The 19,665-nt window shown below is 43.4% G+C and overlaps 1 protein-coding gene across 1 annotated transcript; it reads right to left on the reverse strand.

The window, feature by feature from the left end:
* Positions 1 to 303: 303 nt before the first annotated feature.
* On the reverse strand, positions 304 to 19,645 carry LOC135555694 (formin-like protein 1). The gene is made up of 25 exons (XM_064988364.1): positions 18,964 to 19,645; positions 10,805 to 10,888; positions 10,110 to 10,196; positions 9,762 to 9,835; positions 9,298 to 9,381; positions 7,551 to 7,694; positions 7,287 to 7,398; positions 7,121 to 7,197; positions 6,936 to 7,029; positions 6,365 to 6,439; positions 6,146 to 6,256; positions 5,874 to 6,023; positions 5,637 to 5,738; positions 4,975 to 5,521; positions 4,002 to 4,126; positions 3,572 to 3,774; positions 3,127 to 3,361; positions 2,960 to 3,028; positions 2,777 to 2,857; positions 2,404 to 2,533; positions 2,007 to 2,170; positions 1,777 to 1,878; positions 1,266 to 1,370; positions 973 to 1,069; positions 304 to 725 (listed from the first exon to the last, which is right to left on the reverse strand). Exons 1-25 carry the CDS (start codon positions 19,138 to 19,140, stop codon positions 661 to 663), a joined length of 3,294 nt encoding a protein of 1,097 aa, XP_064844436.1. The 5' UTR covers positions 19,141 to 19,645; the 3' UTR covers positions 304 to 660.
* Positions 19,646 to 19,665: the final 20 nt, after the last annotated feature.

Below are 19,665 nucleotides of genomic sequence, written 5' to 3' on the forward strand. Positions count from 1 at the left end.
CTTTGTCGTAGACAGTAAGTTGATCTTCTCTCCCTTTTGGGAGCAATAACGTATCATGCCAGTAGGTGGAGGCTCTGCGACGGGTACAGCGGCAGCTCTCAGATGGGTCATTGTGGTATTGTCAACTGGGTATGGAATGCTCTCTCCGCTCATCTTCCCTGGGGCTAGGAGGATGTCTCATGTGCCAACATAACGTGGACACTGATGTGATTACAGGGCAGATAGACTTTCTAATGGCTTGGCAGGTCACGGACCCACTCTAGGGTAAGCAAGTACTTGAGTCATGAATTTAGAGTAGTGCAGTAATGTGAATCTTGTTTTTTTTATTTTCTAAATGTACTCATTCAAAGATGAACGGGAAAACAAAACATTCAAAGATATTTTAAAAAGCTAAATGGATAAAAACGCACCAATGTATTTCTATGTTACACATTTGCTCTTGACGTATAGCTTAAACTCTGTTCTATTTACAGAGTCAATTCATACTGTTGTTTAAATGTGTATTGTTAGGTAAAAGGCCATATAATCTTCAGTACTAATGTTGGTGTATTGTGTATGTACAGTACAGGTATGTATTTGTGTTCTGTGTATGCACACACTTTGACATTGAGTGTGTACAGTCATCTCAGTGGAGTTGTGGGGTCTCGGGGCTGGGGTTGTTCAGGTGTCTTGACGCTGTGCTGGTCTCCGTCCATCTGTTGCTCTGAACGGTGAGTTCCTCAGGTCTGGGACAAAGCACATAGACACAACCACTGGAACTTAGCAAGGGATATCGATCTCCGATTGTACCGGGGAAAAGTGTGGTAACGCTTCATGATTAACATACATATAAAGCATTCATGTATTTATATAGCCCACTTATAATGTGCTATGGCATTGACTATAAGCGTTCTTAACTCTGTTTTATAGATCATAAACTACAATGTAAGACTATAGTGCATAACGTATTCTAGCCGTAGTGGTTTGTCATACCTGTGATGATGTCCTCCAGGGCCCCATCCTTCACCTGAGGCTTCACCTGCCTCTTCTTCAGCTCCGCTATCAGGTCCATCTTGGGCATCATGGGAGACTGGCAGGGGTCAAAGGGTAAAGCTGACACACTGGCATATGTAGTATGGACCACACTAGAATGACTAGTCACTGGTCGATCAGTCATAGGGGAAGCTACAAAACGACAGTACTCCACCTCCTTCTATAACTGGCTACATGGAATGTAGAGACTGTGGTGGATTGAGTTGGTATGGGTCTATAGTCTGTTGTCCTACCTTGTGTCCTGCAGCCTCTTTCTTTCTAGGGGAGGGAGACTCTGCTTGGTTCTCACTGCTCTGGGCCTCCAGTCTCTTCTTCTGTTCATTATCCTTCTCTGCTTGCTGTGTGGGACACACACACAAAAACCGGTCATTAGAGGCCCAACGCAGCCGTTTAATCTCAATATCAAATCATTTCTGAGCAACATTTAAGTCCCTTGAGGAGGATTTGAGGAGGGCAAACTTTCTTTGTTATTGGTCTATTAACTTACCAGGTGGTCCAAAAAAAACACCCCACCCAGCCAAACAGCTCTTACACCAAAAGTGCATTATCATAATTTTCACAATTTCACAGTATTATTCAAACCTCACAGTGTGGAAATATATATAAAACAGGAAATTCACGTTTTTGACTGCACTGCCCCTTTAACAAACATGCATATAAATACAAAATGCACCCACGATAGACACAAGTTAAACATAATGAGCTCTTTCCTTATCCTTTCCCATTACGGGGGCACCACCTCACCTTATAGGCCTTCATGAAGCGGACAAACGGAGGGAAAAACATGGAGGGTTGTGTGGTCTTGGGGTTCTCTCCAAAATACTCCACCACCGAGCCATACGCCTCCTAGTGGAGGAGGTGAGAGAGGAAGAGGAGGAGAGATGACGCTCACACTAAAATATGCATTGAACATCTTCTGTGGAATTATGTGTGTTGGATGTGTCTATTAAGTTCAAATGTTATGGAATTCCAACCTGAGCGGTCTTGCTGTCTTTGAGTAATGAGTCCAGTAATTCACTGTTTGTCTTGACAAAGTCCTTCAGCACTGTGTTGTCTTCCTGCACCAGGAACTCCTTCTTGGTCAGTTCCATTCCTCTCTCCAGAGAGCGGATATCCTGAAGAATACTGTCCAGAGACACTGAAACACACAAACACAGAGAGAAACAGGGGGTCAGATATTCTCACTATGAAGGGCTGTGTGTGTGTGTGTGTGTGTGTGTGTGTGTGTGTGTGTGTGTGTGTGTGTGTGTGTGTGTGTGTGTGTGTGTGTGTGTGTGTGTGTGTGTGTGTGTGTGTGTGTGTGTGTGTGTGTGTGTGTGTGTGTGTGCGTGCGTGTGTGTGTGTGTGTAACTGATGATTGCGTTCCCGTACCCAGGCCAGCCTTATCCACAAAGTGCAGCTCAGTGTGGAAGTTGTTGAGCTCGGGGTATTTCTCCTGGACGATGCTGGATATGAAGTGTAGCAGGGTCTGGGACCGGTCAGTAGACTTGGTGTCCAGCAGCTGACAGGACAGAGACAAAGAGAGGAACTGATGGAGTCATCTCCCAAAGATGGACTGGCCTGCCTGTCACGATACCATAGCGCCCTCAACAGTCCAAAACCTTGCTTTAGCTAATAGCGACGTATTTATCGTTATAGAGTTTAATCCATACTATTTCAAGCCAGTTAATCTCTACCTTAGTGATGATTCTATTAATGTTAAACAAGGGAAAGAATTTTGCCTCAAGAGCAGAGGGGTACTCACCAGGTCCAGACTCTGCAGGCGGAACCCATAGGCTGCACCCCTCTTACTGCTGTTCATGTAGTTCCCAAAGGCTAGGATGATCTGGAGAGGAGCCAGATGCAGAATGTGTTACATAGACAGTGCAGGCCTGTTTAAAGAGGCTCTCTGATTGGAGGTTAGCAGTGACGGACACCCTCCACTCACCTCTAACATCTTCTTCAGCTTGGCCGAGGACTTAATGGACATGGATGCTGTGATCATGGAGTTCAGTTGCTGTAGGTGAGATTATGAATGACTACAGTATCAGATTCTAAAGAAAGTCATTGTCGTACAGATACAATTTCATTGTCTCTCCTGAGCAACTGACTCACCGGCTGCAGACGTTTGACACTCTCGGGGAAGTTGCCCATGAAGGTGAGGGTGCTGATTCGCTGGGCTAGACGGGGGATCTTCCCAAAGCGCATCATGAAGCGGTCCTCCTCTGCTAGATCATCCAGCGGACGGCCCTCCTTCTCGTAGTTCTGGAGGAGCTTCAACTCATAGTCTGACGGGACAAACCTCTCCAGCAGCTCCAGGAAGTCCAGCCCCAACGCCTGCTGGTCATACCTGGAGAGGAGGAGGGAAAGGAGGAGGGAGGGAGGGAGAGAAGTAAGATAGGAAGGAAGGGACAAAAGAAGAGTGTTAGGGGAAGGTGGGATGAGGAGAAAGAGAATGAAGGGATTAAAGAGAACAAAAAAGGCATAGAGGAATTAAATGAGTGAGAGAAATATGTTTACTAAGGAAAGGAACAGAATAGGAGCAGATATAGTTCCATACGTCTCTATAGCTGTGCAGATGTCTGCGGGGCTCCTGCCTCCCTTGCGTAGCGTGATGGCCAGGTTCTTGGCCTTGTTGCCCTCGATCAGGTTGACCTTGCTGGGGGCCTTCTGGGCCACCTTGACCTTAAGAGTGGACAAAGCTGCTGGAGGACCCTGGGCCTTGGTCTTAAACTGCTCCTCAAACGCCTCCATGTTCAGCTCCTGACACAACACACATAGAGATAGTTAAAGAGGGAGGGTAAGGAGGGGAGAGAGAGAGGAGGGAGGGTAAGGAGGAAGAGATTTATAGAGAGAGAGAGAGAGAGAGAAGTAGAAAGAGGGAGGAGAGGAAAGAGTGGAAAAAGGGGGTCAGAGGGAAGGTGAGAGAAGGGAGAATGGAAGAGTAGAGTTCAGTGGGCACTAGTATCTGTGTGGAGGTTTGGTCTTACCCCTAAGACCTGCTCGTCGTCCAGCTCGTGGAAGACCGTGCCAGTCACCTGGTTGGGCTTCAGGGCCTGCCAGTTGAGCAAAGGCATCCGGAACTTAGTCTGGATGGGTTTCCTGCTTTTACCTCCTGAGTGAAAGAGAGAGAGTAGAAGAGAGAATCAATCACAGTTGTCAATCGCCAGTGCACTCATTTTACCCTTCAGCAAATTAGACGTATACAAATTCATGAGATTGACTGACAATCTGATTAGCATAGAGCTCTCTCCTATTTGACCTCTCACACCCTAATCTCTTTAATCTCTCCTCTATATTCATGATGTCCCCTCTCAATTTTCTAATCTCTGCTGGAGCGGAATAGGTGGAATGGTATCAAATACATCAAGCACGTGGTTTCCACATGTTTGATGCCATTCCATTCGCTCAGTTCCAGACTTTATTATGAGCTGTCCTCCCCTCGGCAGCCTCCACTGATATACACATGTAACTGCCAGAATAATGGAAACACTTAAGATACAAAGTATATTGAATTCAGCAATGAACTTACTATTATGCTTATGGTCATATATATAAATGCTGGGCGGGCCATTATTTTGGCTACCATGGCTATGCCCTCATATGATGACAATGCCCCTATCTACAGGGCATGAATGGTCACTGAATTAAGTTGATGAACAATGCAAATCATATGCCATGGGCTTTTCAGTCTCAGATCTCAACCCAATTAGACACTTATGGGAGATTCTGAAGTGGCTTCTAAGACAGCATTTTCCACCACATCAACAAAACGCAAAATTATGGAATTCCTCGTGGAAGAATGGTGTCGCATCCCTCCAATAGAGTTCCAGACACTTGTAGAATTTATTCCAAAGTGCATTGAAGTTGTTCTGGACCTATTAAGACACTTGATGTTGGTGTTTCCTTTATTTTGGCAGCTACCTGTATATCTCTAATCAAAGCAGTTAAGAGTCACTTTACCTTGGCTGTCTCCAGAAGGTGGGCCTCCTGGTGGGGGCGGAGGTCCTGGGCCGGGTGGAGGAGGAGGTGGGGGCGGACCTCCACAGCGAGGAGGGGGAGGAGGAGGGGGAGGAGGGGGAGGTGGGCCACCGGAGCCATGTGGGAGAGGAGGAGGAGGTGGTGGAGGGGGTGGGGGAGCAGGTCCACCAGGCCCAGGAGGTGGAGGGGGAGGAGGAGGGGGGACAGAAGAGATGGCTGAGGAGGGAGTGGCATCAGGGACATCTTGGCCAGGGGCAGTGGGACCAGTGGAGCTGAGCATGGGCTCAGAGGCTGGGGCAGGGGCGTACTCGATGATGGTGACAGGCACCACCTGGAGGTCTAGGGCCCCAGAGGGGGTGCGTCCCAGGCGGATCAGCCCTCGGTCCTGCAGCTCCTGCACCTTGAGTTCCAGCTCAGAGGAGGGCTGGCTTAGACGCTCTCTGTCCCGCTCCCTCTCCTGGCTCATCTCCCTCTCCCTCTCTCTCTGCTGCAGAGAACTGACCTGGGAACAGGAGTCCCGCAGGCTCTCCTGTCAGTCACACACACAAAGGCAAGGAAAAGTTATTATCACAAAACCACACACATACCTTTCTGTCTGATACACTATATTGTAAACAGTCCACAGTTCATTGTACAGTGCAGACCTTGAGCAGCTCTGTCTCCTTGGTGGCTTGGAGGAGCTGTTTCTCCAGTTCAGACATCCTCTCTGCAGACTGGCTCTCAATCTCCTCTAGCCTGGCACTCAGCTACAAAAACAACACGACACAGCACAGCACAACACAACATTCGGAGGTCACAGATGGAGTCATAGAGTAATGTGTAATTTTTAGATGTGTGATTTCAATGAACGAGACTGTGTGTGGACAGTATGTATCACTGACCTGTGAGTTGTGCTCCCGCAGTTCGTCCACATGCTCCAGCACCCCGCCCCTGTTCTCTGCATCCTCCAGCAGAGCCCCCACATCAAACACGTTGTCCAGGTAGGCCTGAATCTGAACCTGCAGCTTCTCACTCTCCGTCAGCTTCAGAGACTGACACACACACATGACCATCGTTATCCTGGCGGTTTCATTTCCTTTTTAAGGAGTTGGTTTTGCAGTTGTGACGGTTCCATTTCCAACAATGAGACGAGAAGGATAAATGGAGCGTTTACCTCTAGGTACTGGTCCAGTCCGTGGTGAGTGAACTCATATTGCAGGTGCACACGGAAGTTCATATTCTCCACCGAATGCACCACAATGTTAATGAACTGCATGCAGGCCACCTGACGAGAGGGATCATCATATTTGATCTTTAACCTTTCAGAACTACATTGTGAGTAAAATGCAAACGCATCAGCCAGGAGACTTAAAGCCGTTGTGTGTCCACGTACCATGAAGTCAATGTTGCTGTCATCATTGCTAAAGTACTCCATCAGTTTCTCAAAGCGGTTCTTCTCTCCGCTCACCTGAGGAAAAGGACGTTCCTGGTTTCAGTAACACAGTCGTGCACTTCAACAGATGTCCACACGAGTGTGTTCGCTTTACTACTTGGTTCAGTGTGCGTGTTTTGTGTTCATAGAAAGCTGATCACATTGGTCCACTTCTGCTTTAAACATTTCTAACATTAAATCTATTGTTGGTCGTGATGGTCACCAACATGGAGACCATGTCGATATCAGTTGAATCATTTCAGACTACATAACAGTTGTATAAAAGGGGCCCTTCAGTATGGTGAGGACTGGTCACAACATGATGACTCCGTGTGAGTGTGTGTTTTAGAGTTCTAACTGTGCTTGGTGTGACTAAGACAGGGTGTGTCGTGTATCAGTCGTGAGATTACTTCGAAGAGAATAATCTTGGTCCCCAGAACACACGAATGAGTAGGCTAAGGTGAGATGATACAGTACATATTGGTAAAGGAAAGTCTGCTAGAGTGTGGCTAAGATTGGTAAATCCCTTCACCTCCTTGAGGTTGTCGAAGGCGGCGAGAATGATGTCATGACCGTCCCTCACAAGACACACAGCAGCCAACAGCTCCAACACCAGGGCTTTGGTTCTGTAGAGACCAGGAATATAATACCACATCACACACACACACACACATACACAAGCATGCACACACTCATCACACACACAGGTGTTCATACCTGGGGTTCTTGTTGTTGAGACTGAGAGTGATCTCGTTGACGCAGCGTGGGTGAGTCATAACTTGGTTGAAGCCCGACTGAAAAAGTGATAATTAGCGTTGGAATTTCACAATTTCACACTCCATATCACAGTCATGCCCACACACCACACAACACACACACAAACCTGGTAGTTCATGATGGCACGCAGACACATGATGCACACATGGACGTCGTCCCTCTGACTGGCCAATCGAGAGATCTTCTGAGTTCTCCTACTCTGGGCCAGAGAGGTTATTCTGCAAAGGAGATATTGAGAGGATGGAGGAGATGGTGGTCCCTGGTCAGAAGGTCCCACTTTGCAGTAGAATATTTTTTGGTGAGATTTATCCTGTGGTCTCTAAGGCTTGCTGGGTGAGACTTGGGTCTCATAACGGCTGATGGTTCTTACCGTACGGTCAGGGCGCGGGCTGCTCTGGTCATGCCGTGTGTAGGGGAGCTTCCTGCATTCTTATTCAGGTCCTCCATGGACCTCTCCGCTGGCTTCCCTCTCTCTGACAGTGTTCCCCCATTCTCAGCACCCTCCAAGTCAAACCTATAGACACATTCCCAAATACACAAACATATAGTCACGTATAGATAATCAAACATTAATTCTACAGGACCAGTCAAAAGTGTGGACACACCTACTCATTCAAGGGCTTTTCTTAATTTTTACTATTTTCTCCATTGTAGAATAATAGTGAAGACATCATAACTATGAAATAACACAAACGGAAACACCCTTTGCCTTGATGACAGCTTTGCACAGTCTCGGCATTCTCTCAACCAGCTTTATGAGGTAGTCACCTGGAATGCATTTCAATGAACAGGTGTGCCTTGTTAAAAGTAAATTTGTGGAATTTCTTTCCTCAATGCGTTTGAGCCAATCAGTTGTGTTGTGACAAGTTAGGGATGGTATACAGAAGATAGCACAATTGGGTAAAATACCAAGTCCATATTATGGCAAGAACAGCTCAAATAAGCAAATAGAAATGACAGTCCAGCATTACTTTAAGACATGAAGGTCAGTCATTACAGAAAATGTCAAGAACTTTTCTTCAAGTGCAGTCGCAAAAACCATCAAGCGCTATGATGAAACTGGTTCTCATGAGGACTGCCACAGGAAAGGAAGTCCCAGAGTTACCTCTGCTGCAGAGGATAAGTTCATTAGAGTTAACTGCACCTCAGATTGCAGCCCAAATAACAGACACATCTAAACATTAACTAGTCAGAGGAGACTGTGTGAATCAGGTCTTCATGGTCAAATTGCAGCAAATAAACCACTACTAAGAGACTTGCTTGGGCCAAGAAACACGAGCAATGGACATTAGACTGGTGAAAATCTGTCCTTTGGTCTGATGAGTTCAAATTTGAGATTTTTGGCTCCAACCGCCATGTTTTTGTGAGACGCAGAGTAGGTGAATGGATGATCTCCGCATGTGTGGTTCCCACCGTGAAGCATGGAGGAGGAGGTATGATGGTGTGGAGGTGCTTTGCTGGTGACACTGTCTGTGATTTATTTAGAATTCAAGGTACACTTGACCTGCATGGCTACCACAGCATTCTGCAACAATGGGCTATCCCATCTTGTTTGAGCTTAGTGGGACAATAATTTGTTTTTCAACAGGACGATGACTTAAAACACACCTCCAGGCTGTGTAAGGGCTATTTGATCAAGAAGGAGAGTGATGGTGCTGCATCAGATGACCTGGCCTCCACAATCACCCAATCTCAACCCAATTGAGATGATTTGGGATGAGTTGGACTGCTGAGTGAAGGAAAAGTAGTCAACAAGTGTTCAGCATATGTGAGAACTCCTCCAAGACTGTTGGAAAAGCATTCCTCATGAAGCTGGTTGAGAGAATGCCAAGAGTGTGCAAAGCTGTCATCAAGGCAAAGGGTGACTACTTTGAAGAATCTAAAATCTAAAATATATTTTGATTTGTTTAACACCTTTTTGGTTACTACATGATTCCATATGTGTTATTTCATAGTTTTGATGTCTTAACTATTATTCTACAATGTAGAAAATAGTAAAAATAAAGAAAAACCCTTGAATGGGTAGGTGTATCCAAACTTTTGACTGGTACTGTATGTCTCATTGATACTGTACGGGATTGTGTTACGACAGAAGGGGAGAATGCAGGGATACTCACGAAGCGTCACACTGGGCGTAGGACAGGTAATCCACCAGTACATCCAAACCCTGGTTCTCCTCATTCAGAAACTCCTGGGCCCAGCTATATAGAGAGAGAATTAGAACCCGATAGTACTTTAATACTTTAAGGACACTTGAGTCAGTCGTACTGACTGATGGGATAACTATGGGACCAGTCCTGGTCAAACCGAACCTAGCAGGCGTAAAAGAAAAGCCTGAAACTAGATCCCCTACATACTGGTCTTGACGAGAAGAAGAAAGAAAAAAAACTGTCAGGGGAGGTTCTCATCTGCATTGTTCAACCAATCCAGTAAATGTGGAGGAGGAGTTAAGATAGAGTGTCGCCTTATTAACGACCGAAAGAGGAAGTTGCGTCACTGGCTCTCTTTCCATTTCCCATGAAAACCGGAACATCTGGTTGTTGGGGACTCGGCAGAGGCTAATCCTGGTCCAGTCACTCACCCAATATGATTAGTGCGGAGGGAGATCTCCAGCTCTCTCAATACCTGGGTGGACTCCTGGACCCGCCTCTTGAACTGAAATAGGCCAAAACCATACAAAGAAGCTCTATGAATGAAGGAAAAGCACAAACCTTTATATCAGTAGTTCAGAAGTTGTTCTAATGAGACTGGCCTTATATCACTGGCTTAATGGATTTGTCATTAGATGCAAAGACATACTACTACTGTAGATGTAATTTTGTTATCCCATTGTTCTAAAACACGCATATTTACTTCTTAAAATCCCTGGCTACGGTGAGAATGACTAGAAGTTCTAAGAACGTGAGCGGGGGGGGTACTGAACACCCACCCTGCGGGTCACTCCTCCTTGGTCCTGATAGAAGCTCTTGATCTTGGTCAGATAGGTAGAGGGAGGGTTCTTCACCTGGAACCTCTCCTGACCACACAGAGTGGAGGGAGGAAGGAGAAGGGGATGAGGGGAGGAGGGGGAGTGAGAAGACAAATGACAACGAGCACCGCAAACCACTCTGTTACCATGCCCACCTGCTGAAGGGAAATTGTGCTTACCACAGGAACCCGTCAGAGGTGTCCTGTTTTGCTAGAAGACTTTATGACCTTTTTGCACTCTAACCTACATTACATATCGGCAATCGGACAACAGCAATACACATTTATTTTTCTTCACGGTTATATCCGTATGCTGTGTTTTTAGAACACTTAATCTCAGATACAATCAGGAGTTACTCTTTATTTTAACGGTCGGTAATAAACCATTTATAAGGCATTTACAAAAAGATGACACACCATTTATGGTTAGGGTTAGGTATGGGTTAGGGTTAAATTGTGCTCGCTTTAGATTAGGGACTGCAAAAATACCTTACTTATGATTAGTAAATGGTTTATAAATGTGGGAGTAATGATTAATAAATGGTTTATTACGGACCGTTGAAATAAAGCATTACCCAATCATGTAGAACATTGTATGTACTAGTGCATGAACCAATCACCCCATGTAAGGCTCCCAACAAGAGGCAATGTTCTTACCTGATCACAGATCAGCTCCCACTTCTTGTCATTGTCATACTGACTCAACAGTTTCAGCTTGTCTGGAGGCAAGTTCATATAGCTCTGAGAATAGAATAAGGTGCACTTCAAAAACCTACATCAATAATGACATGAAACTGTTACTGTGACTACAACTGGGGCCTTTGGGGATCTTGTATTTAAATGAACTCTGAGCGGTCTACAATGGCATGTTACTCAGTAGACTTAAATTAAGCAGTGCCTGCATAATAATATAATCTTCAATAAGACTTTTCTTTCAATGCTTTCTTCACTACCAACCTGCCAATGCTCTTGTGCACATTGTCATAACGCTTCCTGTTCATGCCATGCTGTTCAAATGTGATCAGAAACCACAGATGTCCCCACCAGAGGTATTAGTGAATGCTATCATCATCCTACACCAAGGAGATGACTCACTGTTTACATGTATTGCTGGTAACTAATGGAAACCATTTGTGAGCATGTATCAGGTCTAGTCATGAGCATTTTCAAACACATACAGATAATGCTTCTCCATTCATCATTGAGCGTAGCGGGCCTATACAGTAGTCGTTTAGCCAGGATCTGTTTGAGTGAGTTGGAAGTGGATTTAATCTGATTGATTCAATAGTTATTAGTCTCTATGACAGGTGAACCACGTGGCCCTTTCTACAAGAACATATGGTGTGTTTATATCAGGTGAAGCTAATTCAACTCTGTCATGCCTATTGATTAACATGGGAAAATAAAAAATATATTGTAAGCATCATTCTCATGTGACACAACACACACAATAACCCCATAGATGTTGCCGGCCAAACGAACCGCTAATGAAAGTTGTTTATTTAAGGCATCTAAGACGAGCGATGTTTAAGTTGAGGCAGTCTTGGGCCTACTAAGAAAGGGTGTGGACTGTGGTTAGATACGCAGAATTGAATGTTCTCAAGCGACAGTTTGTGGCTTCCTCTTTACACGTTAACAAACCCTTGAGGTTTGACATGTGTGCCCCAGTTAACGTGGGCTTTGCTGGGGACATAGCTATAGGGTTTGGGTGGGGTACAGTATGGGAGGGACCGATGGTGGATTATGAAGGACAAAGACTAGCAACAGAAAACGAAATGTACTCAATGTGTATGTGAATATTTGCTGTACATACACATGAGGTTACTCATACACACATACCCACTCAGAAAGACATATAGTCTTGTACACATTAACGCACGCGCACACACATTTTTGAGTATGTGTCATTCCATTTGAAGCCGATTGGATGTACTGCCAAATTCTGTATAACGACGTTGGAGGCGGCTTATGGTAGAGAAATTAACATTCAATTCTTTGGCAACAACTCTGTTGGACATTCATGCAGTCAGCATGCCAATTACACCCTCCCTCATAACTTGTGGCATTGTGTTGTGTGACAAAACTGCACTTTTTAGAGTGGCATTTTTTTGTCACCAGCACAAGGTGCACCTGTGTAATGATCATGCTGTTTAATCAGCTTCTTGATATGCCACATCTGTCAGGTGGATGGGTTATCTTGGCAAAGGAGAAATGCGCACTAACTGTTTGCAACCCAAATTCTTACAAGTTCTGTTAAATCCAGCGATATAAAAGGGATCTCTATTGCTGACAGAGATATTATCATCAGTCAATTTACAGATGACACCACCCTTTTTTTGAAAGATGCTGACCAGATTCCTAGAGCAGTCGATGTGATCAATATATTGTCCAAAGCATCTGGTCTTTGCCTAAACCTTAATAAGTGTGAATTGTTTGCTGTTAAAGACTGTGTGATACCCTCTATATAAAATATTCCAGTCAAGGAAGAAGTAACATACTTTGGGATTACCATATCTAAGGATCAACAGGAAAGATGCTCATTACATTTCATACCTATTATGGAAAAAAACAAAAAAGAAGTTGAACCATTGGTTGCAGAGAGATTTATCCTTGAAAGGTTGAGAATTGCTTTCTAAAGCTGAAGGTATCTCCAGACTTATTTATGCAGCCCAGTCCCGACATCGTGACAACAAAATAGGTAAAGCTGTTGACCAGATGCTTTTCAACTTCGTCTGGAAAAATCGTACACATTATATTAGGAAATCTGTCGTTATGAACACATATGAATATGGTGGTGTCAATTTCTTTGATTTTCCTACTTTGAATAATAGTGATAAAATGGGATAAACATTTCTTAAAGAATTCTTAAGGAATTTCATCCCTCATTATATCTTCTCCCATTTTGGTGGCTTCAATTTTATGTTACTTTGTAACTATAACATTGATAAGATTCCTACAAAATGTGTATTCTTACCGTGGTCGTTAATATATAAACATCATTTTTCATCGCATAGGTATTTCATTTGGAACAATAGGATATTTTGTATAGAAACAAGTCTTTATTTTTTTAAAGAACTGGTTTAATAACAGAAACAGGCATTTGCATCCTGCAGCACAAACTCCAGATAAGTTCTGGGACACTGTAAAGTCCATGGAGAATAAGAGCACCTCCTCCCAGCTGCCCACTGCACTGAGGCTAGGAAACACTGTCACCACGGATAAATCCACCATAATTGAGAATTTCAATAAGCATTTTTCTACGGCTGGCCATGCTTTTCCACCTGGCCCTACCCTGGTCAACAGCTCTGTACCCCCCACAGCAACTTGCCCAAGCCTCCCCCATTTCTCCTTCACCCAAATCCAGATAGCTGATGTTCTGGAAGAGCTGCAAAATCTGGACCCCTACAAATCAGCAGGACTAGGCAATCGGGACCCTCTATTTCTAAAATTATCAGCCGAAATTGTTGCAACCCCCATTACTAGCCTGTTCAACCTCTCTTTCATATCGTCTGAGATCCCCAAAGATTGGAAAGCTGCCGCAGTCATCCCCCTCTTCAAAGGGGGAGATACTCTAGACCCAAACTGCTACAGACCTATATCTATCCTACCCTGCCTTTCTAAGGTCTTCGAAAGCCATGTTAACAATCAGATCACCGACCATTTAGAATCCCACCGTATCTTCTCAGCTATGCAATCTGGTTTACGAGCTGGTCATGGGTGCACCTCAGCCACGCTCAAGGTCCTAAACAATATCATAACCTCCATTGATAAGATACAATAGTGTGCAGCTTTATTCATAGACCTGGCCAAGGCTTTCGACTCTGTCAATCACCACATTCTTATCGGCAGACTCAACATCCTTGGTTTCTCAAATGACTACCTCGCCTGGTTCACCAACTACTTCTCAGACAGAGTTCAGTGTGTCAAATCGAAAGGCCTGTTGTCCGGACCTCTGGCAGTCTCTATGGGGGTTCCACAGGGTTCAATTCTCGGGCCGACTCTTTTCTCTGTATACATCAATGATGTCGCTCTTGCTGCTGGTGATTCTCTGATCTACCCCTACACAGACGATACCATTCTGTATACTTCTGGCCCTTCTTTGGACACTGGGTTAACTAACCTCCAGAAGAGATTCAATGCCATACAACTCTCCTTCCATGGCCTCCAACTGCTCTTAAATGCAAGTAAGAATAAATGCATGCTTTTCAACCAATCGCTACCAGCACCTGCCCGCCATTCCAACATCACTACTCTGGACGGTTCTGAGTTAGAATATGTGGACAACTACAAATACCTAGGTGTCTGGTTAGACTGTAAACTCTCATTCCAGACTCACATTAAGCATCTCCAATCCAAAATTAAATCTAGAATCGGCTTCCTATTTTGCAACAAAGCATCCTTCACTCATGCTGCCAAATATACCCTCGTAAAACTGACTATCCTACCGATCCTTGACTTCGGCGATGTCATTTACAAAATATCCTCCAACACTCTACTCAGCAAATTGGATGCAGTCTATCACAGTGCCATCCGTTTTGTCACCAAAGCCCCATATACTACCCACCACTGCGACCTGTATGCTCTCGTTGGCTGGCCCTAGCTTCGTATTTGTTGCCAAACCCACTTGCTCCAGGTCATCTATAAGTCTTTGCTTAGTAAAGCCCCGCCTTATCTTAACTTACTGGTCACCATAGCAGCACCCACCCATAGCACACCCTCCAGCAGGTATATTTTACTGGTCACCCCCAAAGCCAATTCCTCCTTTGGCCACATTTCCTTCCAGTTCTCTGCTGCCAATGACTGGAACGGATTGTAAAAATCACTGAAGCTGGAGACTCATATCTCCCTCACTAACTTTAAGCACCAGCTATCAGAGCAGCTCACAGATCACTGCACCTGTACATAGCCCATCTGTAAATAGCCTATCCAACTACCTCATCCCCATACTGATATTATTTTTTTTTACTTCTTTGCACCCCAGTATCTCTACTTGCACATTCATCTTCTGCACGTGTATCACACCAGTGTTTAATTGCTAAATTGTAATTATTTTGCCACTATGGCCTATTTATTGCATACCTCCCTTATTTTATCTCATTTGCACACAATGTATATTGTGTTATTGACTGTATGTTTGTTTATTCCATGTGTAACTCTGCGTTGTTGTTTGTATCGCACTGCTTTGCTTTATCTTGGCCAGGTTGCAGTTGTAAATGAGAACTTGTTCTCAACTGGCCTGCCTGGTTAAATAAAGGTGAAATAAAAAAATAAAAAATAAAAATAATCATATCCTGCTGGCGAGTCAACTTTTTAATGCAGAAGGACCGTTACTCAATTATGAGGAATTTTTTTTCTCATTACAATATCCCTGTTACACCTAGAGACCTCGCCATAGTCTTTGATGCTATTCCATCTGGAACTCTCATGTTGTTTAGAGGTGTAACCAGATCTCACCTTGACCTACCCTCGCTTAATCCAGTTGACTCTCCAATAGGAACAATGTGTTTCTCCTTGCTCCCTAAGAACAACAGATCTATACGTGCTTTATTTCAAAGGGAGATTGTATCCATTCCTTATTTCACAATTTACTGGAATACATTTGTCAATAATAGCTGTTAGAAAAAAGTCTGGTTATTACCACACAAATTCCTGCTTGTTAACAATGTCAAAGAGGTCTCTACCTGTGAATGGAACTTATAGGTTTAAATGAATGATTAGAATATTCCACCCTGAAATCATATAATTGTATGAAATTGAGTAGTCAGTAAAATTATATATCTGTGAGTGTAGTTTTAGTCAGAATTAGGGTAAAACAATATATCTGTACAATATGTCTTTATAGAATCTTAAACACAGACTGTATGAGCAAAATTCGGGCTTGACTAGAGATTTGGGAGAGGCCAGCGAGTACGTCTCAAGGTCCCAAGGTCTCCCTAATCTCTGTCGGCTGGGTAGTGAGACAGTATGTGCGTAAGATACCTTCTGTTTGTGTGTGAAAGTATGTGTGTAAGAGCCAGTATAAAATGAATGGTTTTGTACCACGAACCAGCATTTATTTTGGAATTGTCTACATGTAAAGAAATTATGGCAAGACATTCATAGTTTATAATTGTTTATATTCTTGATGACTTTTGTTTTTTTTTAATGGGAGAATGTGCTGCTCGGTTTCCTGAACTAATAATCAAATTTCATATTCATAAATGTAAATTCACTAATAAAAAAACACTCCTCCGTGTTGTCTATAAGGAATTTGGGCAGTACATTAAGACCATTCTACATTCTTCTAATAAAAAAGCTGTTAAAACAATCAATTTGTTTGTATGTTTTAAGGTCTTTGTATAATCTATAATTTGTTGTTCTACTTAGCATATGTTATCATTGTCTGTTTGTATACTTCTTGTATGTATACTGATTTTTCTGCCATAACAATAAATAAAAAAGACATGCTCACTAACAGGGATGTAAACAAATTTGTGCACAAAATATGAGAGAAATAAGCTTTTTGTGCGTATTTCTGGGATCTTTTATTTCAGCCCATGAGAAATGGGACCAAAACATTACATGTTGCGTTTACGTTTTTGTTCAGTATAAAAATGCTTTCATTTTCGCATATGTTGTATCTTAGATCCTATTTGACATAATCTGAGGTGTTTGTGTCGTGCCCGCCATTGGTTGAGGCACAGCATACTCTTAAATATGTTTATATTCACTCGTAAAAATAAATCAAGAAATTATAAAATAGTTACAATCCCTGTTTGTAAGCTTTTAAATGATTTCAAATGCAACTGTTTATCTTTTCCAGTGAAGAAGACATGGATTTCTCATGGTAGGGTGGGGTATGCAAAATGGGTCAACTTTGAGCTCTTCCATCTCCTAAATGTTTTGGCACTCAGGTCCGAAAAGTTACTTCCTCACCACTTCTACCACAGGAAAATATGTATAGAAAGTTTAGTTGAAATAAAAAGGGGTGTGGTCAAAAGTGATTGAAATCAAATGGAACGACCCATATCTCAATTTAGAGACCCTATATGGGTACCACAGTATGAGTAATAATACCCATAAAACTTATCAGTCAAACAAGGAAATGGTTCCAATCGTTTTTACACTATTCATTTTTTCCCATAGGGGATTTTAGAAACAGTTTAATGCTAATTAGCTGCTAATTGGCCTATCATACAGAATTACAAATGCCATGATGGTCTGGATGAGACCGCCAAATCGAGGCAAAGGTAAGAATCTCTGGATTAACTATCTAATGTTAGCTACATTTTAAAATTAATAAATTGCCTGCATTTCGTTAAATTGATAATTATTTGAATTCTCTTGTGCAAGTTTTAAATTGACACAATAATTGTTCGCAAAAGTGTCAGCTAGAGATGACGTGCAGGAGCTTGCTGGGATTTCTAGTCTTGCATGATGTCTACTTTGATGCTAATTAGCATTTTCTAATCTGAGAGTAAATAGAGCCGAATATATTGATAAAAGTCACCTTGTCCGTGAGAGATTTACATGGTTATCAAAGCGTCACGTCAGGGTAAACCTACACAAAACACAGCGCTTATTTTAAGTGTTTCTAAAATTCCCTATGAGAAAAAATGAATGATGGAAAAATGATTTTGCTGTTTGATCCCTAGGTTTTATGGGTATTATGACACTTCCGCTGTGGGGCTCTATTTAGAACCCGAGGGGAAGTCCTGTTCTCAGTTTCAACAGGTTATTCCATTCTTACTGTCACCCTGAGCCCGGACACTCCTCTCAAAAAAGAAACATAATTACTTTGACCTAATACCTCCTCTCACACATTACCACATACCTAAACATATCTGCTTGTGTGAGTGCTCTAAGTGCCGTATTAGGTCTGTTTGAAATCTAGACTAGAGAAGGTTGCATTTACTGTTGAAAGAAAGAGGAAGTCAGGTCATGCGCTGAAAGAGCAGGCTGGTAGAGAGGACAGAGGGCAGGAAATGGCTTAGGCTAAATAAGTGTCTGTACCACAGACATATTAGCTAATAGTTATCACACTGCACAGACAGCCTACATGCATCAGACATAAAAGGTGTGTGCATGAAAAGATAGTTTTACTGCCAGGATGTCACGTCTTTCGTGTGTCTCCATATCTAGTGCCTAAATGTGGGATTCAAACTGCTTGCGCTACTCATGATTTACTAATAGTTTCTACAGATAAGGCCTCGTTCCCCTGAGATGTCCTGCTTCTTCTGTAGAAACAGCCGTGCTTCTAGTATTGGATTGATAGCATTATGTTGTCCTCCATAGGTGTTAAATGATGGGAAAGGACATGTTGAAATATTTGAGAAACATTTGTCTTCCTGTCTTAGTCTGTTGTCTCTTTCGTGCAAACTCTTATTGCTCAATCCAGCACTGTGTCCTTATGGTGTCTCTGGTTCATCTATGAGGGAGGACTGCAGTCGAAGGTCTATGAGATCATTTGAACACAGGCTGAGCAGAGAGGCCGATTTCAAAATATCTAAAAGAGGATGTGAGCTTTTGGATGGGATTGAGGCCAACAAAATGTCAGCTCTCTTTACTAACATGACTGGCTGCAGTGAGAGAGACGGCATTGTTTTTTAACAGGAACAAGCATTACCTTGACAGAATAATTCAAATGTGAAGCTGAATCTATTTTCTCTCAGACATTTGGCACCCAGCATATTTAAGTGAGTGATTTCACCTGTTCCTTTAGATATCAGTGCAATACATACAGTAGGTGTGTGATGCATCTAAAGTCCTGTGTGATGTGTCTGTATTTCTGCGTGTTGGTAAGCATGATGTTTCTCCCCTCCTGTCCTGCCACTCACCAGAACCACACTGAAGCGCTCCTCCAGCTCGTCCTCTGGGGGCACATGCAGTTTGGGGGGAGCAGGCTGCTTCTTCTGCAGGGTGGGGGTGGGGTCACTCAGGCCCGTTCCTGACCCCACAGAGTGCTTGGCCTCCCTGCCATCTGCCTGCTCTATTCCCCCCGCCGCATTCCCCATCACCAACCTGAGCAGGTAATCCAGGGGAAAGGTTCAAAAAACACTTTTATCTGGAAGTGCTAATAGGCCTGACTCCAAAACAGACTGAAACTCCAACGCAGATGTCTGCAAACCTGTCCACACTGAAAAACGTAGCTAGTTAGTTCCAATGTAGGGCAGTCCAATGAATTTCCCCAAAAAAAGAGAAGGTGAATAAAAAACAGGTCTTGGAGTCCTTGGTCCTTCAACGTCTCTGAGAGATTAGGCGGGTGGATAGAACACCCACTGGCCTACTGCAATTGTCTTGGTCCTGAGGTGAGGATGTTTGATGGAGCAACATCTTTCCTCCTAATCTAGTATCTCCTCCACTGTCCTCACTCTCTGCTGGACAACAGGTGTTACTAGGGGGAAAAAAATCGGAACAACTTGAAACCTGAAAAGTGGCGCCTGTTGAAGTTGTTTTCACTATTTAATTGTTCATAGTTCCTACAGTGAGCTCATCACAGACAGGCGGGGCACGGGTGTTACAGGAAGGAGAGGGGAGTT

The sequence above is a fragment of the Oncorhynchus masou genome, chromosome 15 (genome assembly GCF_036934945.1).
Source record: "Oncorhynchus masou masou isolate Uvic2021 chromosome 15, UVic_Omas_1.1, whole genome shotgun sequence".
NCBI lineage: Eukaryota > Metazoa > Chordata > Actinopteri > Salmoniformes > Salmonidae > Oncorhynchus > Oncorhynchus masou.